The 25796-nt window shown below is 48.3% G+C and overlaps 1 protein-coding gene and 1 long non-coding RNA gene across 5 annotated transcripts; one reads left to right on the plus strand and one right to left on the minus strand.

The window, feature by feature from the left end:
* The first annotated feature begins 488 nt into the window (after window positions 1–488).
* Window positions 489–25583, plus strand: LOC120904525 (WD repeat domain phosphoinositide-interacting protein 2-like). 4 transcript variants are annotated; one of them, XM_040314595.1, is made up of 5 exons: window positions 490–2227; window positions 21345–21513; window positions 21601–22549; window positions 22704–22835; window positions 23382–25583. In XM_040314595.1, the coding sequence occupies exons 1-5, from the start codon at window positions 2157–2159 to the stop codon at window positions 23495–23497; spliced, it is 1437 nt and encodes a 478-aa protein (XP_040170529.1). In that variant the 5' UTR covers window positions 490–2156; the 3' UTR covers window positions 23498–25583. The 4 variants fall into 4 exon arrangements, with proteins under 4 accessions (XP_040170531.1, XP_040170532.1, XP_040170529.1 ...); XM_040314596.1 differs by having other exon boundaries at window positions 491–2227; window positions 23385–25583; XM_040314597.1 differs by lacking the exon at window positions 22704–22835 and having other exon boundaries at window positions 489–2227.
* Window positions 16018–17558, minus strand: LOC120904530. Its single transcript, XR_005739783.1, has 4 exons — window positions 17406–17558; window positions 16955–17339; window positions 16179–16870; window positions 16018–16116 (listed from the first exon to the last, which is right to left on the minus strand). It is a non-coding gene; the product is annotated as an uncharacterized LOC120904530 (long non-coding RNA).
* Window positions 25584–25796: the final 213 nt, after the last annotated feature.

The following is a 25796-nucleotide window of genomic DNA, read 5'->3' on the forward strand; positions in this document are numbered from 1 at the left end:
ATATTAAACGATATTTGCCATATCGATTTTTTCCAGATGACCCGTTTATGAGTTTCTTTGTTATGCTCCGCTTCCTTCCACAGCATATACCCACACACCACAACATGGGCTGGTGGTGTGAAATTCAGTCACGACGCAAAAGAGGGGGGGCAGCTGGAATATATGGTGAGGCGCATTATCTTTCGCTCAGTTTATGTTGCGAGGCGCGATATCGCCGAATTTCGTCATATTTCGTAGTTTTCGTTAGGTTTATCAGGGGTTAGTCGTCTGGTTGAAGATACACAAGGGCTGACGGAGTAAACAACGCGATGCAATTCGAGCTACACACACACACGCACACAATCTCATTTCTAACCAGCATTTGACCAGCGTGTGGTGGTGGTGGTAGTAGGATCGATACAACAAAGGCTCTCTTGTTTATGTGCGCGGGCGTGCGCGCGCGCTCCTGCTCTGGGGCTGCAAACCATTGGTTGCTGGGATCGGAAAAGCTCCCAGCGTACCCAGTCTGAAAGGAAAATTGGTTTCGAACGGAATCTTCGCATCCGCGCCCTCGTCGACGAATCGAAATACTACTTTTTTTTCTGCCTCCATCCCACAGCTCGACCACTTTGGGACACTTTTGAACCCCTGTTTGTACAAACCGCGTTGTGCAAATTCGTGTGTTTGTGGTGTACAGAAACTCTGGCCTGCCATCTAGCTTGCCAGTGGAAAAAGAACAGCTCGCAGCCAGCACAACGACCAGAAGTAGCACCGCTTGGACATTTCCTGGATTTTCCTGGAAGTAGAAAACAGACTTTGTGCGTGCGTGAGTGAGTGTGTGTTTGGCTTCTGAAGCTCCATCGAGAAGTTTTGCTCGTGCAGTGTGTGTATGTCCTTTTGACTTCGCAGCAAAGGACGTTCGTTTGTCGGGTTTTCGATCGATTGCGAGACGCGTTGTGTGACGATTCGACGGTTTTCGCGGAACATTTTTCCTTCAGACTCACCCCCACCCGCCAACAAGGAACTCTAACGGCTTTGAGGAGCTTGGAAAGCTTGGAAAATCTCCCCGAGAGTGGCAGAACACTTTTTCACACTTCTTCGCAGGCGCGTTTTGGTGAAGTGTTGTTGTGTTTTATTTTATCGAAAGGTGTTTTCATCCCCCTGAAAGTACAAAACTTTTGAAGCCCCCGTTGTATAATCCCTGCCACTTCAAAAAATTTGAATATTGAAAATTCGGTAATTGTGTATTATTTTGTGCACCATCGGGAAGAAAGGCTCTATAAAGTGCAATCGTACCTAACGGAGGGAGGAAAATAGAAACCGTTCGGTTGTGGGTGCATCCAACGAACAAAAAAAAGGGAAGCAAAACAAATCTCTGGTGCCCTCTGGTGCTTTTGTGTGTTTGCTGCGAGAAAAAAAGGGAAAAAGGCAAAAACTCGAAAAACCCCTGCGCGAGTGTGCGTGTGTATGTGCAGAGCGAGCGCACGCGAGTGTGTGTGTTAGTGCTGCCACAGAAAGAGAGAGACAGGGAGCGCGCCCGCGCGTGTTGAGCTAGAGAGAGCGAGAGCGAGGCGTGAAAACAAAAACATCTCGAAGGAACGCGCGAGTCCGACTATAAACAAACCAACAACAAACAGGTCGATTCAGTCAGTGAGAAAACAAGCCAGCGCAGTCAGCAGCGTGCAGCAACACAGGAACGAAGCGACGAGCGAGCGCGAGCGTACACTACACTGAAGCGAAGCGTACGCATCACGTCCTCCCCGACACTAGCGCAGCAGCAGCAAAGCGAGCCAAACAAAAGCAACCACGCACGCCAGTCGTCCAGTGCTTAGTTTTTTTTTGGGCTTCTACGTAATCCTGCTTGGTTGTGCGTCGTGTGACGTTTGTTATCGTGCGTGCTAAAGGACATCTTCCCAGACCTCGTTGCGTGTGCGTGTGTATAGAACGGTATAGAAAACAGTGCAGAAGCAGATAATAACGCACACACCACGCAACTAGCAACAGCAACACAGCAAGCGAGCAAAACAAAGGACACAAACTTCTACACAGCCATACATATATAGTCCTCGAGTGCATTTGCGTGTGTGCGTCGTTTGAGTGTGTGAAGAAGCAGCAGCAGCAGCAGCAGCCAGCCCTTCACGCCACTTTCGGAGCCGTCGTTGCGTCCAATCGTTTAAATGAGTGATATAAGTCAGAAATGTTTCGGCAAAAATGGTGGATTCTCTATAAGCTTTAATCAAGACTATACGTAAGTACAGCCAAACGGCTATTTGCTTTGTTTCCCATTTAGTGCTGTGTCGATTCGGTGTGATGTCATACTCAGTGAGTGTGTATATGTGTGTGAGCGTGTGTGTACGAAATGATTTCTATTCTATTTCCGTTTGTTTTTTGAGAGGGAAAGAAACCAAAGTGATTTAGTGTTGTCCATTATTTCGAATGTATTTTGTGTCGTTGCTATGCGTTGATTAAATGCGCGAGTCATTGATTTTTCCTTAATTGTGCGCCGTCCTTTCATTTTCGATGCGTTCGAATGTAATGCATCCCACACGCATATTACATACGCTACAGCACAAACACACAGCAACAGATCGAAGGGGTGGGGAGGAGGATCGTATGTGTGCAGTGAGTTGAAGATTCCAACGCCTTCTATTCATTTGTTGCTGGCAGCAGGCACTACCTGTTGTGTTGTGTCCTTGGCATGTGTTTGTTGCTGCCTTTATTTGTGTGTGTGTTTTTGTATGCAAACTTTTCAACAAAATTAAGCATTAATTTTTGGTTTGGAGACTTTTCTAACCCTAATTGCGTTCCTTGCCTTAGTATTGCAACGCAATACAATGAACATACGTTTTTTTTGTTAGTTATAAAAATACCCTTTGGAAAACTCAACCAGCCAGCAGGAGGGGGGGGGGGGGTTTGTTGATGGGAGGGGAGGGTCATTTAATCGTTTTGTAGTGTTTCCTTTTTTGCGTGATATTTTTGGCATTGCTTCAAGTGGAAGTGAGGTAGAGGAGGGGTGTGGTAGAGAGGGAGGGGGGGGGTTGGAAAAGAAGATACCATCAGTGGTGGTGGTGGTGGTGTTGTGTAGTATTGGTGGTAGTAGTAGTAACGATGAGCATTTTTAAATTGGATGATGAAATATTGCTGCAAAGTGATACAAGGGTTTGGAAAGTTTAACATATTTTTTTTTGTTTGGAAACCTTTTGTAAAATATTAATTTGAAAAAAATAATTCAAACCTAATCTTAGCATTACTTTTAAAAATGTTTATGTAATATTTAATGATCATAACTTACTTATGATTTAAACACTTTTGCTTCCGATTCCACCTCCACTCGTCCTCTCGTCCTCCCTCGTTGACAGTGACCTTCTATTGCCCTTGCAATTGTTTCGCTGTGTTTATCACGGAACGCGTTCTGGGTGCTGGGCAGAGGGGTGTAGTGGAACAGGAGGAGTAGGAGAAGGAGGATGTCGAGTATTGTTGTTGTGCATGAGCACAGCGGGAGAGACGGGAGAGGCGTCGGAGAAGCTTGTAAGAAGCCTGTGAAAACATCAACCACAATCATCATCATCATCATCATCTTGGGGGGAGGTTTGGTCGAGATGATGCCACCTTATATGGCAATTTATGCATGTATGTGTTTGTGTGTGTGTGTGTACTTTTTGTTGTTTCTGTCCATCGAAAAACATCATCAATTTTGCATCAGGTGATGTGCGATTTGTTGCACTGTTGGAGCATGATTTTACGTGATGGAAATTAAGAAAAGCCATAACAAGCCCCTCCCCCCCCACCCCATTGACTCAACCTTTGTGCTTTATGACACACACAGGGGGAATGTGTTTGAGTGGTGCGATAGGACAGCCTGCTAAAAGTGTGTTTTTATTTTGAAAGCCGTTTATCGCCATCGAAAGGGCAATAAAGCTGCATCGATTGTGGAGTTTGTTTTTTTTCCTTCCAAACCTTCCCTTATTTAATCTTGACCTACTTCAATTCCCTCTTTTAGCTAAATGCATCGTCATCGGAAGGTGAACTGCATCATGATGCATTGCGAGTTGTTTTTAATGACTGTCTGAGACTTATTTCACTTTTCTGAAGAAAAAAACCTACTGCGCTCAGATTCAGTAGGCTGAGCTTTCGTTGTTTTGTTGTGGTCCAGCAACAACACATCCCACACAACAAACACAGCAACATTTGGCTTGTGTATGTGTGTGTGTGCGTGTGTGTGACTAACTTTTATGTTTCCTCCTCTCCCTCCCCCAAAACCAAGCAACCCATGGTGAAATACAAAAGGGGAAGTAATTGTTAGTCAACCATCGCACCAATACCATCGCATGCTGATGGCCCGTCTGTACGCAAAACCCCCGTCATCATCATCGTCATCATCATCATGTGTTGGTATGGGTGAACCGAGTGTGGCATAAACAACATTTTCTCTTTGTTTACATTTGGCTTGGGCCCCCGTTGATGATGATGGGGTGGTGTGGGGTGTTGTTGAACAGGGCTTGTGGCAAGGGAAGGGCAGGGAAACGGAACGGAAGCTGCGGGACGGGGAAGGTGGAATGCTTCTTGCTCTGTCCGTTGCTCTGTGTGTGTCATCAGCTGAGCGCGCGGGGCCAATTTGTGGTTGTGGCCTCCTTTTTTCGGCTGGTGCCGTTGCTCTGTGTGTAGTTCTTGTTGGAGTGGAAGCAGGAAAACAACACACACAAACTGTTGTGAGCCTGTGTGTTTGTGTGCAGCATGAACTCTCCCCAGACCCCGCTCTCTCTCTCTCCCTCTGACCATCAGTTCGATTTTCTTTATGTTGCAATTGAGCACTGTTCTTCGGTGAGCAGCACATCAAACGCTAAATGCATTAAACGTAAACAAATCTCTAAGTTAAGTTTAAAACGAACCATTTGTAGGATTTCCAGAGACGATAAGTGGAGACAGAGAGAGGTCTCATTATCGTTACGGTTGTTTATCTTGTGGTTGTGGTTAGAAGCAATAGCTTAAATTTAGGAACGTTGTTTCAAACTTTTTGTCATCGAACATTACAGTAAATTTACCTACTAAAGTAACCTAACGAACATTAAGGCGGTTACATTTGTTTGGCCACTCCTAAGACGTTGTTGAAGCTCATTTGCCGACCGCAGCGCGAAGAGTTGCGATATTGAGAAACCGAGCGTTTAGGTAAACATGCGTAATGCAACATTTGCTACGCATATTACCCCTGCGCATAGACACACACGCGTTAAACAAACTCTCTCTCTCTCTCTCTCGTTCTCTAGTGGCCTCTAATGTTGGCCAATGTTATGTCCTCTGTGTCGATACGACAACACCTACGCAGGGCAGTTACATTTTCCAATGACTTTTTTGTTCGCTTCTACAAACGCTATTCGAGCTGGCGCGGCGTCGTTGACAACATATCATCTCTCGTTTTGTTTGTTTGATTTTTGGGCGGGCTTTGTGGGTGCTTTAAACTCCCACCCCTCTCCTGAAAAACATTACCACCATCTTCACCACCATGGCCGAGACTAGAGATGGGTCAAGTTGCTAAAGATCCGGAGTCGACTAGGATCCGACACGAGAAGGAAGGTCCGGAAGGTCAGCACTATTCGGAGTCGCCAAAAGTTGGCTGAAGTCGTCTGAAGTCGTTCGGAGTGATTCGGAGTCGTCCGGAGTCGGCCTCGAAACAAAGGCAAACACAACGAAATGAAATGCCTGATCACAAGCACATTTCATCGGAAGGCTCTAGTTGACTATTATCGACTCCGATCGACTCTGGACGACTCAGATTGACTCTGACTCCGAACGACTCCGGCTAACTCTGGACGACTCCGGACAAATCCGGACGACTCCGGACAACTCCGGACGACTCCGTACAACTTCGGACGACCCAGACGACTAAGACTCCGGACGGCTCCGAACGACTCTGAACGACTCTGAACGACTCCGGACGACTTCAGACGACTTCAGACAACTCCGGACGACTCTGACCCAGACTACTACGACTCCGGACGACTTCCCGACTCCGGGCTGATCTAGTGGTTCCCATTTTGCTGGAGTCAAAATCGGACTAACAACAGTCGGATCGCAGCCGTGGGTGCGCTCCATAGAGCACATCACTAGTCGAGACGAAAAACGGTAGTCAAAACTTAGACGCATCGCGTGTAGTGTGGTTCGCAGTTGGGGAGGGAGGCGAGCTGTGGAGGATGACGATGATGATGACATACATTTGCGCGTCATCGTACCGTGCGCGCCGTTTGCGCTTCCAAGGCCTTTGTTCGAGTGCTTTGCCTTAGAAGCGTTTGCGGGTGAGGACGGGAGAGAGCGAGAGAGTAGTTGAGGAGGGGGTGCGAAGCGAAGCGAAATCAGCTGCGTCAAATGGGCACGTTTTGTGCGCACTTTTATGGACATGGAGCTGAGAGGGCAGGGGGTGCATGTGGAGGAGCAGTTTAGTTTGGACTGCGTTTGTGTGTGTGTGTGTGTGTGTGGTTTTTTTTTGTAAGAGAAACCTGTGTGGTGTGGATACGACGACGACGACGAGTGACGGGTAACGCTGACCGAGCCAAATAGAAAAAAATGTATCTCGTGCACAGACAAATGCACACACACGCACACACAAACCACGCCAATAGTGGCCAGAGTGCTCACCAGTGCCATGCATACATTATGGCGCACATAGGCCTAGAGACCTGTCTGCCCCACCCGTGGCCCACAGTTGCAGCGCGCGTACAGTGCAATGAGATTCTGTTTGATAAGTGTTTGGAAGGAAGTCTGTGTGGCTCATCGACAGCGATAACCATGTTAAACAAAATCTTCTTTACTATGGTTTATAATAAATTATTCGCATTTTTTTGTTAATTTATATATATTTTTTTAATAATCGGAACTATTCAATCCACCCGCAGTGTTACGGCACGCGAATCTCGGCACAAAAAAGTGACGCTTCCTTCGAGTATTAATTACAGGGTTTCACGAACGTGTGTGTGTGTGTGTGTTTGTTCGGTGGGGGAGAGGGAGCATTCAATCTGGCAGCTAGCGATATCTCTTCATGCCGATTTCCCGTGACATAGTTCGGAAATGCATGCTAATAAAGTGGCTGTTTTGTGTGGCGTGCGCGCCCCCTTCGGCCCTCGCAAAAGCGATCATTTTGCATGATCATCGCGCCTTTGTTTAGCCCGGATGCAGCATTGTACACTGCATTGTTCAGCACTCTTCTCCCCTTCATATACGCGATACGGAGTAGTAGTTTTACTCCTTTGTCATTAAATGGTTTTCCGCTTGAATCATGGAAAATGGACGGGGGATGACGTTGGTCCCCGTTAAACTTCATGCAAGGTGGTGACCTTTTCCAGCGCCCTTATTGGTGGTTGATTTTCGTGATCTCGATTTCGTTTGATCGGTCCCCTCCTCCTCCTCAAAATGGATGTTTGTTTTTTTTCTAATGTAAAACCTCCAACCCTCCAAATGCAGGCAAAAGGCCAGACACTGCGTCACTTCCAAAGACAAAGCCCAGCAAAGCGCTATCGCGCACCGAATGGGTAGGCAATTAAAAGGTACATCGATAATTGAAGAAACACTAGACATCGTTGCCGCCACTAACGGATGCTCGTGATATGTACATTGCTCCCCCCATTTACACACACACATACTTATTCACCGTTCTAAGAAAAGGGTTCGAGCTCGTCGTCGTCTTGCGTGTGTTGGCTTGGGTTTCTTCAGTTCGCTAGAAACACTGCAACGGTATTGCGGACCAGCGGAATCCAACAGTTGAAGGGGGGGAGGGGAGGCTATAGAGCGGCCCTAGGTATCGTGAAATCGTATCGGAAACATGACCACTTTAGCTCGCGCGAACACAAAGCGAAGGCGAAAAATCGTTGAACTCTCTGCGTCATGGCAGGCAGGCAACATAACACAGTAGCAGCAACAACATGGTCATGCTGCTTCTGCTGCTACTGCTGCTGCCACTGCTAGTCACCCTCTATATGCTCGAATCGTAAAGGAAGTAAAAGCACGCAAAAAAAGCATCAACCAGCACCCACAAACGCTCACCATCAACCCGTCTATTGCGTATGTATTGGAGCTAGCAGCAGCTAGCGGACGTGCGCATCTAAACAAAGCAAAAGCATAAAACGGCAGTGATGGCAATGGCGATCATGATGATAATGATGATGATGATGGTGGAGAGTGAAGAGTGGCCGCTTGACGCTGACCACCACATCACTCCTGAGCCTGAGATTGTGTAGAAAGTAATACGTAAAAGAGAGTGAATGAATCAGCAACCGATCGCGTACAAACTCTCATCTAAATAGAGAAGAGTCACCCATACACTGACCAACAGGGCTACTAGATTAGCACACAAAACTGTAAACATAATTAAAACGTGACGCCGTTTTTTTTGTTTACTCCGTTGCCTAAAGCGTGCGATTTCTTCTGCGCAGAACGCGGGCCCAGCGCGCGCGTCATAAAGGTGATCACTCCACTCCTCTTGCTGCTTTCGTACTGCGGAGTGTCATTCTTGCGTAGTAGTACAGCAAATCGAGTACAGCAACTCGATCGTAAAACTGTTAATTTCTACCGTGGCCTTAAGCAGGGTATGTGGTATGTGTGTATTGATTGCTGAGCTTGTTGCTGAGGATCGTAAAATGAAATTGAATTTGGTGGCACTAAGAGTAATCACACACAGCGAAGTGGCGAGAGGTACTCGGTCGGTGAAAACCTTTCCGAGTTGGAAGCCAAGTGCACTTTACACGAGCCCTAGAGGGAGAAGGAGGTTCAGTTTACTTTATTTATCGATCTTGTATGTTTGTGTGTATCAGTTGCGCATGTTCTACTGGGTTTGTTTAGTTTTTCGTCGGCAAAGGTGGGTTTGATGTACAGGCGAACCTAGATCTCCTTAGTAGTGGAGCTTGCTAGAACAGTTTTGAAGTATCCGCTCAGCTACAAGCTCTCGATCGCGGATCGAATCTCATCGACCCGGGCGAGCGAGCAAATGAATCGCGAAACGCTCCCAGTCTCCAGAACCTTCGCCAGCGATTGTAGATATTGCATTACACACGAATCAGAAGAAACTAGTTTTTCAAAAGAAGTGTGTCTTCAAGGCTAGAATAATAATGGGGCTCCCAAGACGCCACGACGGCTGACGACGGGGAGAAGGGGACTTGCGTTCCGTCGGTCATTCATTCCGTTCCTTTTCCGTTTGATCGATGGAACGTCCAAGACCATCATCATCATCCGCTTTGTGATTGTGTTTTTGGAAAAGGGAGTGGGGGGGTGCACTTTAATTTTTGCCACTGACTGCACTGTTACCTGCGTGAATGCACCACCAGCACTGCTTCATTGTATGCAACGAACGCGCGACATCTATGACCGGGGGACGAGACGGACACACGGACACATTTGCGGAAGGAGCAGTGGGATAATGGATTTGCGTCACGGCACAACGAAGAGATGGAGCGACTAACTTGGACGTGATATGCGGGTTTTGGAGGGACGCGTCTCCATCGATCGTTGGGTTGAAATAGATCCTAATATGGGTTGGTTGGTTGCATTCCTCCCCAGACTTTTGTTTTGCTGAGTTGGATGAGCGAGATATATAGGGGCGGATGATAAACTGATTGCGAAAAGGAAGCATTTTTCATGCCCCCAACCAGCGCGGTAATCAGTCAAGTTGCGTTTTCCCGCTTTCCCGCTCTATGTCAGTTGGCCAATCATGGTATGAATCCTGCGGGGCAGTAGTCCCCACTTTTCTGCGCACGTGATGGAAATTGGATTCGTCTGTCACGGGATCATAATACTCTGTGTGTGTGTGCACGAGTCCGTGTCCACAGTGCACAGTGCGCTCTTGATTATGAAATCATGATGAGCAGTAGAATTTAAATTGGACAACCGCGACCGCCAAGCCACAGTAGAACCAGGGAACGATACGACGGAGCAGCAGCAGCCCAAACCGTGTTCCCTTCCACCCTTTTGCCATAGAGATACTTGACCACTTGGTGGTAGATAAATGTGAAGGGACCGAGGAGGAGGAGGGATGGTAATTCTAGATCTTGGCCGGCGCGAGGCCCAGAATGACCGATGCGCTGGCGTGTGCAAAAGCTGCACTCTCCCCGCCCGAATGTTCTGCCATCTGCTGGCCCTTTTGCCGTGCCGTACCCTTCAAAGGGCATTCCGAATGGCTCGTGCAAACGGTGAGTGAAAGAGATAGCATTTCCTTTTGCATTTTTGGTGCCGCGGGTCGCCGGGTGGTGGAGGATGGTACTGCTGCTGTAACAAGTGCCGCTGGTCGGGGTCCATCCCATCATCTGGTTTCATGTGAGTTACATCACGCGAGTCAATTGCACTGTGTGTGTGTGTGTGCCATTCGAGTGTGTTTGTGCACACATTTCATCATCACTCTCTCCTGCTGTGAAAACTTGTGTCCACCCGTAAGGGGGGTTAGTTCGGGTGTGTGATATGACAAACTCTGTGTTTGCATCGCGCGAAAAGGGGGAGGACCTGCTTAGAGAGAAGATCAGCTCAGCTGTTGCAACGGCTGTATGATCCCCGCTTAGCGCTTGGCAGAATCTAAGAATAAAGCGCGGATTTTGCAGTTTGTACCTTTACCCTTCCCTTCGCTCCTCTTGCCACCTCACGATCATCAAGATCCTACCGCGATCGTGCTCTGCGAACGAACGAACGAACGAACGGTCGTCGTTTGGTGGTTGTGATCCTCGCAGTTGGCTTTCGCTTGGCCGCGGCCACAGCTGATGAGACGCGAGAGTGTGGCTGTACGCTGGGAACAGGTTTTTAAATGGCACATAACCTCCTCCCGCTCTCTGTCACTCTGTCCCTTCCCTCCTCCCATCAGCTGCGCCTCCTCCCATCTGACAGGTCGCGCGAGATCGACAGACAAAGAACTCTGGGTTGGAGGAGAAGGACTGCAGGTCGGCTGCCGATCGATGCAGGGCGATAAAGAGCGGCGGGGGGGGGGGGTTGGCCGAGACCCATGACGTGAGTGCAGCAGCATATGTAGGATTGAAATCGTCAGTGCACGATGCAAAGATACTAATAATTTATGAAGTACAAGCTATTCGACACAGCTGCCTCGCGCGATCATCTGTGCTGTGGACGACGTCGTTTGGCTGTTGTGTTGATGGTTCTGGATGTGTTTGAGCGTATATTGCAGTATTCCACCCTCTTCCTAATTGAAGCTTGTCGACACACACACACACATACGTAGAGAAGAAGAGAGAGAGAGAGCGCCTGTCCGGGGTGTGGATCACCTTGTACGACAAAGATTTACATAACGAATGTGCGCGCGCACGCGTCATCGCAGTGCCATAATGTCCAGTTCGTGTGGGGTGGTTGGTGCAGGGAGTGACGGCTGATGCATCCAGGATCCCAGCTGACTGCACTTTAGATAACAAAACGGGTATGTGTTGTGAGCTTGAGCACAAGTGCACAAAGGCCTGCAATCAGCTGATGCGAGAGCATTGGAGCGCGCGTAGTTGGATATTGCAATGAAAGGGGGAAAAGTGTTTCACAGTTGTTCGCGAAGCTTCTCGCTCCCTTCCGTGCCTTCAGATTGCTTTGGAGCTACCCGAGGCGCGGGGGTTGGAAATCGGCAAAAAGGTGGTATAATACCCCTGCTGAAAAGTGCATTGCCATGGCCCGTTTCCGATTGCCGGTGTGCCGTCGGTTTTTATTGGCGATTCTTTGTGCCAGTTCCAGTTTTGAAGTGGCAAACAGTGCCTACCACACACACAGACCCACCCGCTTCCAAAGTTTATTGTCGCGGAGGGCTCGAATTTTGCTGCCAGACCTCCGTAAGCTCACGGTCTTAAGTTCAAGAGCTCAGCCAGGAGGCTCTCACCACTCCCCTTTGGGCATGCAAACTATCGGGCTGTAAGTGGTTGGCCAGTGGTTGGTTTGTTGCTATCTGTTGCACATTTACCTGCATATACATACGTCCTGTCCCTTCCCCCGAACTCCACACAGGTTGTGGGCCCTGTTTCAGGTCGTTCGGCAGGCTTTCTGCTTGCTAGCCTCCTGCTAACCACTATCAACCAGCAGCAGCAGCAGTAGTTGGGTTGGCGGTAGTTCCTGTTTTTGTTCAGTATGTGTCAGCAGCCATACTGCTGATATGCGTACCTCACCCACCCGGCAGCCCGTGGCCGCCCCGAGCACGATCGACTGATTGCAGCAGCGTTGCTTTCGACGCGCCACGAACCGCCCGAACGAAATGGACAAAGAAATGGTACGACCGTCAAGCCCTCGCACTCGCCGAATGGCCTAGTTTTAGTGTGGCCCCGGAAACATAAGCGGTCGTCGTAGCGGTCACGATAAGCCAAATCTTTGGTGAGAGAGAGAGGGAGGGGGGGGGTTACACTGCGCTGGTGTGCAATAACAGGGAACTCTGGCGTGTTGGGCGAGAGTTGGCGGGCGGCAAGTGGTCGTCGTCTATCGATTCGCTGCTGATAGGCTGTTGTTTTTGCTCTTTCCCTTTGTCGCAAAATGACGCAAAGTGAGCAAAAGAGAGAGGCAGATAGGAAGAAAGAGAGTTGGGAAGAGAGTGGCGTACCACGATAAGGTCACTGACTGACACGGGCGGCTGTGTTGGATTAGCCAGCTCGGCCAGTGCCGTCCCTTTAATGGAAAAGAATATTTTTGTACAACTTTTGCTGTCTGAACTGTTTTTTTTTGAAGAATTATTGAATAAATCAATGTTCGGACTGTCAAAACTGATCTAGAGTTAAAGTAAGCTATTAATAATGGTTGCTGGAACCTCGAAATATGAGTCTTGGGGGTGGTGCAGTTCATTAGCGATAATAAACGCGTCAAACACACACACGCACACGGACACACCGAGGAAAGCGGAAGCAAACACACATTGCATGAGGCCGTGGAGGCCAACCGATGGCGCGCGAGCGACAGGCGTAAAATCGTTCTTATTTAATCACGCGACTAACATGCGACACTATTCCATCGTAAAGGCGCCTTGCCTTAGGCCTTATCAAGACAAGAAGTAGCGCACTTGCAAACACTTCGCGCTTCGCGAGACAGCGACGATCGCGCTCATTATCAAACAATCCCGCCCTGGCTGGGCCGGGGAGATGTGTTTGTTTTGATGGATTTTTGCACGTTCAAGTGCACGGATTCCGTTCCGGCATTCGCATTCCACTGATTGGTTGGGGAGGGAAGACAGCGAAGAATGTTAGTTGAAAGAACAAGATTTGTGGGTGATCGTTCTCTCTCTCTCTCTGAGGTACAACCAAGAGGTTATTGGCATCATTTCGTGATTGTACAAAAAACCATGACCTAAGCAATTTTATTCGTTGCAATTCGTGTGTTCCGCTCACCTACACAAACTCCAACAGCCTCGTTATCTTATCACAACACGCTGCAGGTGATGCCACAACAGTGCATTCAACTTGGGGTTGTTGGGTGCATCGATTTGTAACATTTTTTTTTGGGGGGATTGGGGGGACAAAAACATCTGCAGCACTGCAGTTGTGTCAAGAAATGTGCACCCTCGTTCGTTAACGGAAAGTGCAAACACAGCACTTCTACGTCACAAACGCACCTTATGTAGACATCCGATCAATTTGATTCCACCTGATAATAGAAAGGAATCACATCCCTTTTGCACAAATGCAAGCAGAAACCGCGTACAGTCTAATGCGTCGGACGATGACGCTTTTTTTTGCATCAAAAATCGTGTCCGTAACGAAGCTTTTTTGCGGGTTTTGCAAGGGCGATAAGAAGCAGCTCGTCCAGAGATAGCACAGTGCTGCACAATTAACTTTTCCCCCGTTATTGATGGACAAGACAAGAGAATGATGGGGGGGAACTACGGAGCAGAGGAACAGAGAGGAGGCGGATAGACAACGGAATCGGTTACGGGAAGTGGCCGGCTGGAGCCATTGGGTTGGGGGTGGAAAATATCAGCTGATGATGTTCGAGCTGTCGGTAAACTATGCAGTTGTTACGTCGTTCGAGGAAATGGATGAGACTACCGTCTAACACCCCTCCCCCACCCCCGCATTACCAACAACAAAACAAAATTAAATAGACGATGAACAACACAAGAAGCATTTGCCCCGTGGGGGATGGGTTGTGTTGCGAAGGGCCTGGTAGATTTGAGTGTTTGAAAATAAAAGAATACACACAGCAGGCCACCCTGGTGGCGGCGTGGTGATGATGATTATAGTTAGAAAATAGGTCGAAAAGACCCTGCCATGGGGGGGAGGAGGAGCATGGCATGCATGGACTGAACCTGGAGCCTGAGTTGTTTAGCTCTAGAAAAGCAATCATTTACTATCGATTGGGCTTTTCAAATCATTGATGGTGCGGGGTAAACATGCATGATGCAACCCGTTGCTACCGATTTTTGTGCAAATGATGAGTTCTTTGTTATCCAGGGAATTTAAATAATTAAATCTATAAAATCGATTGACATGCTTTCATTACTTATACTGCTGCGAGAGTGTGATAGAGTTAACAGAGAAACAGCTTGAAATTAATTTGAAAACTGAAAACGCTTCTACCTTGTCTGTGTTTTTTTGTGTCGTGTTCCGGTTACTTTGTACCACTTTGTATGCTAAGTCACGTATGCTTCATTTAGAGTAGAAGAAATAAGCACGAGTACGCACACATTCACTTTCCTTTCCCAGACCCAGCGCAGCCCCAGAACGGAAGTCACATAAAGACATTTTAAAAGCAAAAAACCCTCCTAAAAGGAAGTAAATATGACGAATGCACCAGATTTCTGCTTGCCACAGCAGCATACCTACCATACCCAGGCCCAACCAATGCCCGGAATGCACACCTTATCATCAACGGGCAAAAGCTAGCGAACGAACAGGGAACAAAAATATTTAAAAAAAATGCACTTCGATGCACATTTTATGTTCGCAGGGGTTGGTGGTTCGTTCGGTTCGTTCCTTTTCCCGATCGATAAGCTGTGCCTGAAAACAATGAACACAAGTGAAGGTGTACGAATTGCTGTACGAGGCGTTGTTGTTCTTGCCTGTGTGCGCAATGCTCGCTGAAACACGCTGGAGAATGTCGTTATCCTTTTATCCCAAGGATGTTGTTGGCTGCTGCTACTTTCCCATGTTGGGGGAAGTTAATTGCATGTTGCTGTGGCGGCTGCCCCACTGCATTGCTGTGTGTGTGTGTGTGTGTGTGCAAGTGTGCGTTGTGGGGAGAGTTTTGCGAACGCTCGATGTAAAATCTTGCAGATGCGCACACGGATGCAACCCCGCCGTTTGGTGGAGTGGAGGTTTGTTTTAAGGTTGTGCCTTCTTTGTTCGTGCGCGCCTAGCAGCGCCTAGGTTTTGCATTTGCCTTGCACACTAAAGTGTACTGTGTCGGCTGTTGGTTCAGAACCACAACATTTACAAAGGACATGCAGCTACACTGTGCAAGGTGGGTAGGTGGGCAGGTATGCAGCGCGCGCGTGTGTGATATCACTATTTATGAGGCCAATTTAGAAGCCTCGGCTAGAGCAAACGCGCTACTGCTGCTGCTGCTGCTACGACTACTTCACGGTCTGCAGCGAACGAATTCATTTTCGGAAAGCACGTCACGGAATGAATAACGAGTTCTGCTGGTGGTTGGGAAGAAGAAGGGTGGCTTTTCGCGTGCAGCACTAAAACAGAAACACACTATTTGGATCAGCCAGCAATCGATCGCTCGTTCGCTCGCCCGCCAGAGGGCCCTGGGAGAATGATGTTGATGGAGCTGCTCATCGCTTCGGCCTGTGTTTGTTGATTGAGTTTTAAGGGCTTCCCTTCGGCTCGGTGTTGTGTCCTTCCGGGCGGGTTTTTTTTTCGGTGCACGCGTTTGGCATTGACATTGAAAATAAAATCGATCAACCGACAAACCAACCCCCCACTTCCACCCGTTGTCGGTTTCATTTTGGTGCACGACGACGGTACACGAAGTGCATCGGTTTGCGCACAGTTTCTGTGTGTTGTTTTGTGGCATGCTTCAAGGTTTTTGGCAGCCAAATATTGTTGGCGTTTTGCTGTTTTCTACTGCACTTTTACATCCACCTGCTGCACGGGACGGGGGTTTAGCGGCCGTTCTTTTAACTGTTTTTATTTGTTTTAAGTAAAAGACGAGAAAAAAAACGACACGAGCGCAAACTTGTTGCCAACGCTAGAACACTCTCTGAAAAGACATTTTTGGGATGGATTATTTCATTTTTCAATTGCAGTTTAATTCCTACTCACACTTTTGCAAGCTTTTCCACTGCGACCGTGTGTGTCACATTATCATTCTATTCGTGTGTGTTAGACGACATCGAATGCGAAAATGAGCAGCTGGTCAAGCACTGGCAGAACACTACACAGGGGGCGGTTTGAGGGTTGAAACACAGCTTTACGGTGGTGCACGTCCACCATCACCCTGTGTCGTTAGTGCTCCATCCTCCCTGTCCCTCCATACCCCCCCAGTGCCATTCGACTTCCATCTCCGCGCACTGTTCAAGGTTAAATCGCTTCACGGACGACAAGTCGAGCGCCGCCGTACACCTGAACGCGCCGCTGCTGTGGCCAGCACACAGCTGTGTGTGTGTGTTGTTTTTGTTGTGGTTGATAGCAAGTGGTGGGGCTCCCACACACTAATCGTTAGGTTTGATATTGTTCTTCGTTTGAGTTCACCCTGCGGTCACGTTCGTGGTGCGGCCCCAAAGGGCTGCGGGTGTGTGGATCCAATTCCTGTCCACACAGACACACGGTTTGGACACTTGGTGTTAAAGCAGACCCTACCTCACACGCCAGTAGAACCACTTCCAAGCTACTTGGATGCATCCCACACAAGCACACAGTCCTCATCTCTTTGGCAACGAGATACATTCTACCCAAGTAGCAGCAGCAGCAGAAGGTGTCTTTTGTTCTTGGGAATGCCTACTTCGTTGGTTGGGCTGGGGGAGAATCGAAACGGGGAAGTTCACTACCAAGGTCGAGGGCACACACGGTCGGTCAGGGCCCACCGTCATCCCTCTTACCTGTGTTTACCCCGTTACCCCGCTGAGGAGGAGATTGTGACGAGTCGCTTGTGTGCTTTGGCATTATTAGAGCGAAAGGGGCAGCCTCGTGCCGCTCCAATCATCGATTGTTCGCTGCGAGGAATGAGTTTCCCCTGGCCACCGTGGGCCAAAAGCTGTGGAAGTCGAGAGGAAACGCGGTTGCGTGAGTGAGAAACCCGCTGTGGGGCGCGAGATGACGACGGCCAACTACATGATGCAACGTTGTGTTCGGTGTGCAATTTACTCTTCCCCCTGGTGCGGTTGCAAGTTGTTCTCTCTCTGCCTACCTCCCCTCGAGAGTGCCGATCGGTTCTTTGTTTCGAGTTTTTGACGCACGTAAGATGCATCGCGTTTGAGCTGTGCGCTGTGGTGGTTGAAACCAGCTTGGGTCGTAAAACGATAATTTATGGTGCCCGAAAGCAAAACCTACCAGACGATATCTTTCGGCGTTTTCGTTGATATAGGACGGTTTTTCGATTTGAATGTTGTCTGCTTTTCGAATTCAATAATAAAAATGTTCAATAAAGTGTTTGAAATGAAACGGAGGATGAGGTGCATTGAACGCAACCACACTGAGCGCTATCTCTCGCGCCAATTCAACAGATGCATCCACAGCCTACTCCGTTGTTTGCTTCGAAGATGGCGAAAGACGATGAAAGATCAAGGCCACTACTGGAAGCGGTAGATTTCCATCACTCTCGTGGAGCGTTTCCGCGAAAAAAAGCAAGGGCAACAGTAAAACATAATTCCCACAACAGTTTTACAACCGTTTTTTCGATGCCATTGCTCTCCTCCTGCGTGCTGTTGTTGCCTTTAGGGCGCACAAGTGGACGACCGAGAGAGTGAGAGAGAGACGGGAGCACTTCAATCATTATAGAAGCGATCAAGTGTTGCAATTAGCTAATGTTACGAATGCAACGACCAGCCCTTCCTCCGTGTCTATCCCCCACCCGCGTCCTAAGGCGGGAAGATGCGATCGTGTTTGTTGCCACCACCATCATCACAACTACATATCCCGCGCTTTGCAAACGGAATTGACGGAATTGCACCCGGGGTTTGGTGGCGCGTGTTGCTAGGTCCGTTAGATTTCTCCCGTAATTGAGCTGGCAATTTGTTTGGTGGTGCATCTGTATGCGAAGCAATAAACATGATGCACAACCAACAACCGCCAACCCGCCCCAGAGCAGTAGCGAGGAATGGCAATTCTGTGTCAATCGTCTCTCGGAATAGAAAGAGTGGTCCACAAACCGTTTGACGAATCCGGATCTGGATTAGCCAGCTGTAGTGGAGTTGTGTGGAGTTGGGGAGTCGCGCAACCACCTGGACCTGGTTAGCTGGACCATAGAGGAGGGCTGCAAGTCGGAGACGAATCTGTCTCCCTGACGTTTGTTGGTGCCTTCGGGTGACTTCCAGCTGTCTGCTACTCCGCGCCACAAGACAAGCCCCAAAGGGAGGAACAACTGTCTGTTTGCTACTTCTGCTGACGGATAATTAAAAGCGCAGTTCTTGGACAAGACATCCCCATCCCCTGCGTGGTGTGATCCGTTTGCAAATGAGAGCGTTGATCAATAAAACCCAATGATACATCCTTTTGGTTGGCTGGTGGGGCTGTTTTTTCCAGTCCCGCCTGGAAATCGGGTTCGTCATTGGGGAAATCTTGTCCACTCTTGTTCCCCTTGTTGGAAGAAGCACGGGTCATGGGGAAAGTTCCAGCAACCTGCAACCTGCCCCGATCGACGGACCAGCGTGACGGAAATGGAAAACGGTGCAAACAGTAAAAAGTAATGGACTTAACGACTGACGACCGATCGTGGTGCGCTAATTGTTCGCTAATGGTAGGGCTTTAGGTGTCTCCGGGAGGGTCACGAAGGGGTGGTCACGGGTCATCGGGTGTGTAACATCGTGCTACGCATCGGAATTTTAATGAGCTCTAAGCGTAGTGTGTAGTGTGCTGGCCTATTAGAAGGTTATCGGCGATGAACCACTCTGGCGATGTTAGATGATCTGGCGAGATCATTTGTTGATCATCTGTTTATCAGCTCTGTATGTGTATGTGTCTGAACACATTTCAAACGTTCATTGAGCAACGCAGCTGCATTTCTCATCAACCGTTTTGAAAATGTTAATCCACACAACGGTTACATTATTCAAACCGTTTGCGCGCTGGGCTCGTCTCGTCTAGACACGCTGGCTACTCGTTTGTGATTTAATTTACGACGATCGCGTCCGCCTGAAATGCTCAAAGTCGATAAGCACGCCTGTATCGATTGTAGATATAAAACGTTGGAGGAGTTGGGGTGGAATAGAGTCTCGATTTTTCAGAACACAAAGCATTAGTCGGCACAAAAGGGCCGTCCGTTGGATGAGTCGTTGTTCAGGTCCACCTAACCTGTCCATAAATGTTCCCTTGGTGTGCCCCCCCCCCCCCCCCCCCAAATCACTGGGTGCGATGATGCGAGACCTGAAATTGTGTATGCCCTTCGAGTGTTTCGTTCTGTTTGTGTCTGTCTGTGTATAGAGAGTAGGTGTCAATGTCCAGTGACTCTGAAGGGTTCAAGGTGTCGCGCTGGGTGTTTATTTCCCCCTCGTTCTGTACGAAAAAAAAAACAACCAACCAACAACAACAACACCTCGATTGTGTCACGGCCCTTAAACGGCATGGTGTTTGGTCATGTGTGTAACAGCAGCTTGAAGGGTTTTTTGTAACGAACGGATCAGATGTTTTTGGGGGAGGAAAACACATCATTTTTGGCGTTGTTTGCCTGTGTTGGTTGGTTGGTGGTGGTGGTGGAGGAGGAGGTCACATTTCCACGGAAAATTACCAACCGCTGGGCTGGTGCTTGGTTGCCATTTTTAATTGCGTCACACACATAAAAGCACGGCTGCAACACAACCACACGTTTGCTTGTTATAATTAGAACAGTAGGTTTTGCGATCATCTGATCTTTTGCTGATCTTTCATGCCTTCATACAACCCCGGTCATGACCTTGCCGCACTGGGCAGATGGGGGAGGAATGGAGGGGAGGAGTGTGTGTATTTTTTACACCTTCTTCCCGTTCCGGCACGCGCAGAAAACAGCGGTAGTGGCCATGGAAAATTTTTGTTCCTCGTCGGGTTGGAATGGAAAATTATGGTGCTCTGGCCCCTAAAAATAGCTCCACACACACACACACGGACACTGGGCAAAAGGGATATTTCCACGCACAAGTGCCATCAATCACCCTTTGGGGTGGAGGCGGCATGAGTGTCGAGAATAAAACACTGTGCAGGTTGGCAAAGTTGGGCGAAATGGCAACACACACACGGACGCGGAGTGATTGAATATCGCTGCGCCAAAGATCGCCAAGCATTTGTTTGTAAACTGCATCCAACGCATGGGGTGTATATGTATTTTTAGGCTGTTTTATTTACATTTTCTTCCTCACCCAACACCTCTCGCAGGCGGGGACAGGTTGCGCACCACCCCGCCAGGGACTTTGTTCGCGTTGTGCAGCGAAGAAGCAGGTCATGTTTAATTTGAAACAGCAGTACTCACACACACACACATGATTTATCGTTGCGTTGTGTGCAACGCTGCGAAATGCATTTTCTGTTTTTTCGGACATGCGTGTTGCTTGTGCTGCACTCACGGCAGAGGCTCGGCATTGGTTCGGCATTGGTTTGTGCGCGAGAGAGAGAGACAGAGTGGGAGAGAGCTGCAAAAGCAAGAAGATGTTGCCTTGTAGTTACAACATTTTAATCAATATTAAAGGGGCATACACGTACGTGTACATTGCGGGTAAAAAGAGTTATATGGTAACAAATAATGCTTTAGATAAGAATTGATGCTCTTCAGTTTGTGGTCCTTTGCAAGAAATGCTCCCATGTAATTGCTGTCGCACCGATAACTCATTTGAATTTTATTTTTATCGGGTTTTTTTGTTATTTTGTGTACAATGATCACGTTACAATAAGAACGAAGAAGCAAAACCCCGCACTCTGTTGCAAAGTTCAAATACTTGCTTTCTTTCCAACGGACGGCGCGGGGTCGGGCGGTGATGACATCTCGGGATCTCGGCAACCTCGGATCTTACATTGTTAAAACAGATGACAAAGTGTCCTCGGCCAAGGAGTGTGGGGTGGTGATTCCCCCTTCATACCACAGATCCATTGTGCAACAGGTCGTTCCTCTCTCGGTTGGTCTGGTCTGTGTGTTGAGCGTTGTGTCCCGACAGAGCCAACGACAGCGATCGTTTGTTTACGCGATCGTTAATTCCGTTGTCAGCTCAAAAACCCATTACAAAGTTGAATTATTTCACTTACCCATTCTCAAGCAACGTGTTTTTTTGTGCTAACGTATCCTCTTTCTTCCCCTGTCTTGTCTTCCAGATCGCTCTCCGTGGTATCCAGGACGGGATATCGATTGTTTTCGTTAACATCCGTTGATCGTGTCGATGAAATCTTCTGCAGCCATGACGAGGATACAAAGATTGCCGAGCGGCTGTTCAGCAGCAGCCTCGTTGCGGTCGTTACCGCAAGTGAACCGAACAAGCTTAAGGTATAAGCCATCTGGGCTGGAACCCCCCGGCTCTGTTTAGAGAGTTGCTTCTAACAGGCGCCTTCCTTTTTTCCTCCCCACACACAGGTCTGTCACTTCAAGAAGGGGGCGGAGATCTGCAACTACGGCTACCCGTCGGAGATCCTGTCGGTGAAACTGAACCGCTCCCGGCTGGTCGTCTGCCTCGTGGACAGTATTTACATTCACAACATCCGTGATATGAGACTGCTACATTCCATCAAGAACATGGCGCCGAACCCGAGCGGCCTGTGCACGCTCTCGCTGCTGTCCCACCTGGCCTACCCGGTGGCGACCGACTGCGGCGAGCTGCAGATCTTCGACGCGGCCAACCAGCTGCGCCGGCTGAAGCTGAAGGCGCACGATTCGCCGCTGTCCGCACTGAACTTCTCCTACAACGGGCTGCTGCTGGCGACCGCCTCGGAGAAGGGCACCGTGATTCGCGTGTTCTGCGTGAAGAACGGCCAGCGGGTGCACGAGTTCCGGCGGGGCGTCAAGCGGCACGTCAGCATCGGCTCGCTGTACTTCAGCACCTGCGCGAGCTTTGTCGTCGCGAGCTCGAACACCGAAACCGTACATATCTTCCGGATCGATCCGAAAGCGATCGAGCAGGCGGAACGGCGCCAGAGCGTGGCGATCGATGCGGCCGCAGCGGCGGCCACCAGTACGGGCAGCTCGAGCGATGACGATGAGACGCAGGGTGGCAATGATCCAGCGGGGGCGGCCGCCGGCGCCGGCGGTTGGGGTATGGGCTTTCTGGCGAAGGCCGTCACCAGCTACCTGCCGACGAACGTGGTGACGGATGTGTTCACGCAGGACCGGGCATACGCGACGATACAGCTGGCGGAGCCGGGGTTGCGGTACGAGTGCGTGATGGCGAAGCTGGAGAAGGAGACGCGCCTGCTGCTGGCCTGCGAGGACGGCTTTCTGTACATTTACAGCTTCGAGGACTCGAAGGGTGGCGAATGTAAGCTCATCCGTGCGCACGATCTCCGTACGCCACTGCACGGCATTACTGGTAAGTGGGGTAGGGGGAAAGCGAGCGAAAGGCGGGGGAAAACATAGGGAAAGCGGACTGGAATCGGAATGTTAACATCCTGCTTCTTCTTCTACTTCTTGTGCTCCTTCTCCATACACTCCGTACTCACCTCAACCGAACCGTCCGCCCGCAGAAGTTGACATCGTCGGCAATGAGAACGATGAAAACACAAACAGCCTGAACGTGAACATGACGAAGTCGATGCTGCCGGCGCCGGGCACGTACGCTGGCGTTCTGAAGGGACGTCCGGCCGACCGGATGTCAGGTTAGTGCATTTTGACTAAAATCCAAAATCGCGTGTAAAGTAAAAGCCCTAACAATTTGGAGAAAAAGAGCGACATCCGTGTGTCCGCATCGTGTCCTGTGTCCTGTTGCGAACTGAACCGTTTCTAAAGATGAATCTCTTTCTTTCTTTTCTCTCTTTTTTATCCCCATTTTTCCCCGACAAAATAATCCTTGATCGTGCTTGATTTTGTACATAACGATAACGATTCTGACTGTACACACAACCACACTGCTCATCTTTTGATTGTTTTGGCCCACCATACGGTTCTCTTGCCCATTCCTTTTGCTCTGCCACACTCCTTCCTTGTCCCCTTCTAACCGATTCACCTTACCTCACGCACCGATTCCGGTTCCGGCTTTTGATTTTGTTTTATTTATGCTTATTGTTTCTCTAAACCTTTTATTTTTTTAAAATGCGCGCATAATCTCTATCCGTTTTTCCTGTTTCTGTTGCACAATACACACACTGTTGGTTCCATGCGTTTCCGTTCGTTTCCTTTCCAACCCACCGCCGGTTTCATTTCAGCAGACTCCGACTGGTGCCACGATTTGCGCGAGGCGGTCGAGTATCCGGTCAAGGTGACGGTGCCGATCTACGACGAGATGCAGTTCCCCCCGGTGACGCCGATCACCGTCGAGTGACTAGGCAAGGGCACGGCAGCGCAGCAGCACCCCCGGGAAGGAGGTGATCATCAACAGCACCACCACCACCACCACCACCATCCGCCCACGAAGATGCGACCCACTGGCAAATCGTTCCCCTCGAAGGCAGCAGCCGGCGTTGGCTGCAAGGGTTGAAGGTGTGGGGAAAATGAAGCTTATGGTAGGAAAGCCAGTACACAGTGTACGAGGGGGTTGGGGGGAGCAATGCAAGAAAGCGCACTATATTTTGTCCTTACCTGATAGTAGTGAATATAACGAAAATGCGAAGATGCGAAGAAGCAAATGATGATATGGTGGGGCTGACTTTGTCACACAAAAAGCAAAACGCTGCAAATGTTGCGTGAGCGTGTGTGTGTACCGTTGATGTTTTTATTTTCTTTAATTTATTATTATACACACCAACTCTCTTCTCTTAAGCAGTTAGTGGAGTTAGGATGGCATGTGACCCACGCTGCTCGGGGGGGGCGTCTCTTTCATCCCGTTGTTGCGTGTGCTTACGTTTAATTTTCGCTTTCACGACTGTTCGTGCAACTGTTTGTCGTCTATGACTATGTTTTTTTGCTTCTTCTTAACATTTACACACGCTATCTGTTGCTGCTAACTAACAAACACACACACAGAGACCATGATAAGACAAATTTCTTTCTTCTTGCATCAGAAAACGTCCACACGCCCTTTGTAGTAGGGAATCATTTTAATCCTGCGCTCTTTCAGCAAAGCAATGGTTTTATTCGACTGGCATCGAGATCGAGATCGAACACACAAAACCGATCGGTTCAAAAATCAATCGAATTGTCATGGGGAAGCCATGCGCCGCGCCGTGCACGTGCAAATGTGTGTTTATAATTATTAAAACTATACTACGGCCCCCTTCCCTGTTTAATATATACGAGATAGGCGAGAGAGATACAGGAAACAGAGGAGGGGACGGGCACGTGCGTTTCTTTAGGTCAGTAATCAAGCAATACACACAGCAACAAAAGCAAGTTCAATTTCACAAAGTAACTTTACCATTATTAGAACGACGACGAATGTCGGCGACAGTGGGCGATGGGTGGCTGGCGTTGGCTGCCATTTAGAGTACTTTCTATCGATTTTGTATCGCTCCCGTTCATTCGCCCGTGTTCCCCCTTTTGTGGTCGTTTCAATCGGTGGATCGAGGCAGAACTAGTTGTTGATTGAATTCGAAAAGAACAAAGAAAACGTAGTAAAAGAAACAAAAAACAAAGTAGAACTAGTAAGCAAGCAGCAGCAACAGATGGTAGATGGTGAATTAAAGTGTCTATTTAATGTAAGATCGTTGCTCCGTTAGATATGTTGATCGTTTATTCTTAAACAAACAAAAAAAGATCGGTACATCTTTAACACACACACACGAGCAAGGGGAGATACATATATACATAGAAAAAAGCGAAACAAACGATCGTGTAAGAGGAGCGCATAAGAAGATGAAAAACTTCCGCAGGAGAAGATATAACAACAAAAAAATGTTAAAAGCTAAAGAACACAACACAAAAAAAACATTAAATCATATATTTGATTAATGATAACACATGAAATGAATGATACCCACATGTATCTTGGATAAAAGTTGGAGGAATAAAATGTAAAAAAAAACAAACAAACTTCTGCATGATACCAAAAACAATAAAAAAAAAACAATGTAAAAAGGAAAAAGCGTAAAAAAATACTCAAAGTTAAGTTAGCATTTTAAGTTGCGGTAGAACAAGAAACAAACAACAAATAAGGCAGAAAGAACCCCGCCCGCGGCAATACGCGACCCGATGTGGTGGTGATCGAGAAGACGAAGAAGATCACCCGACGGAGGGGGTGGGTGAAGGGGAAATACTGCTCTTTTTTTAATTTATTACACAAAAAACCCATCATTGCTCGGGAGGGTATCATGAGTTGAAGGAGTTGGTGGGTGGAAGCTTGAGAAGGAGGAGAAGAAAAGGGTCTAGGATGATTTTTCTAGCTGTACATACTACTACCTATACACACACACACACGTTTTATATTACACCCATTCATGTTTACCTTTGTTAATTAAATGCGCTTATCTTTAGTTTTTGTGTGTGTGTGTGTCTCTATTTGTGTCGTATCGATCGTTGGTTTGTCTGTAGTTTTAATTTAACTTTTGAAAAGTATTGGATCGATGCTAAACAAACTGAAAAAATGTAAGCATTACCGCGTTAAAGTTTATTCGGAAAAGATGGGGAGAAGGCGTTTAGCAGCTGCTTCTGGTAATATGTTTAATTCAAAATTTAATTCGAATTAC

This window comes from Anopheles arabiensis, chromosome 3 (genome assembly GCF_016920715.1).
Source record: "Anopheles arabiensis isolate DONGOLA chromosome 3, AaraD3, whole genome shotgun sequence".
NCBI lineage: Eukaryota > Metazoa > Arthropoda > Insecta > Diptera > Culicidae > Anopheles > Anopheles arabiensis.

What these genes read in the sequence shown, in the direction of transcription:
- LOC120904525 (XM_040314595.1), top strand. Translation starts at nt 2,157, where the DNA reads ATGAGTGATATAAGTCAGAAATGTTTCGGCAAAAATGGTGGATTCTCT. An exon ending in AGCTTTAATCAAGACTATAC is followed by an intron (nt 2,228 to 21,344) that starts GTAAGTACAGCC and finishes CTTGTCTTCCAG; the next exon opens with ATCGCTCTCCGTGGTATCCA. An exon ending in TCCGGCCGACCGGATGTCAG is followed by an intron (nt 22,836 to 23,381) that starts GTTAGTGCATTT and finishes GTTTCATTTCAG; the next exon opens with CAGACTCCGACTGGTGCCAC.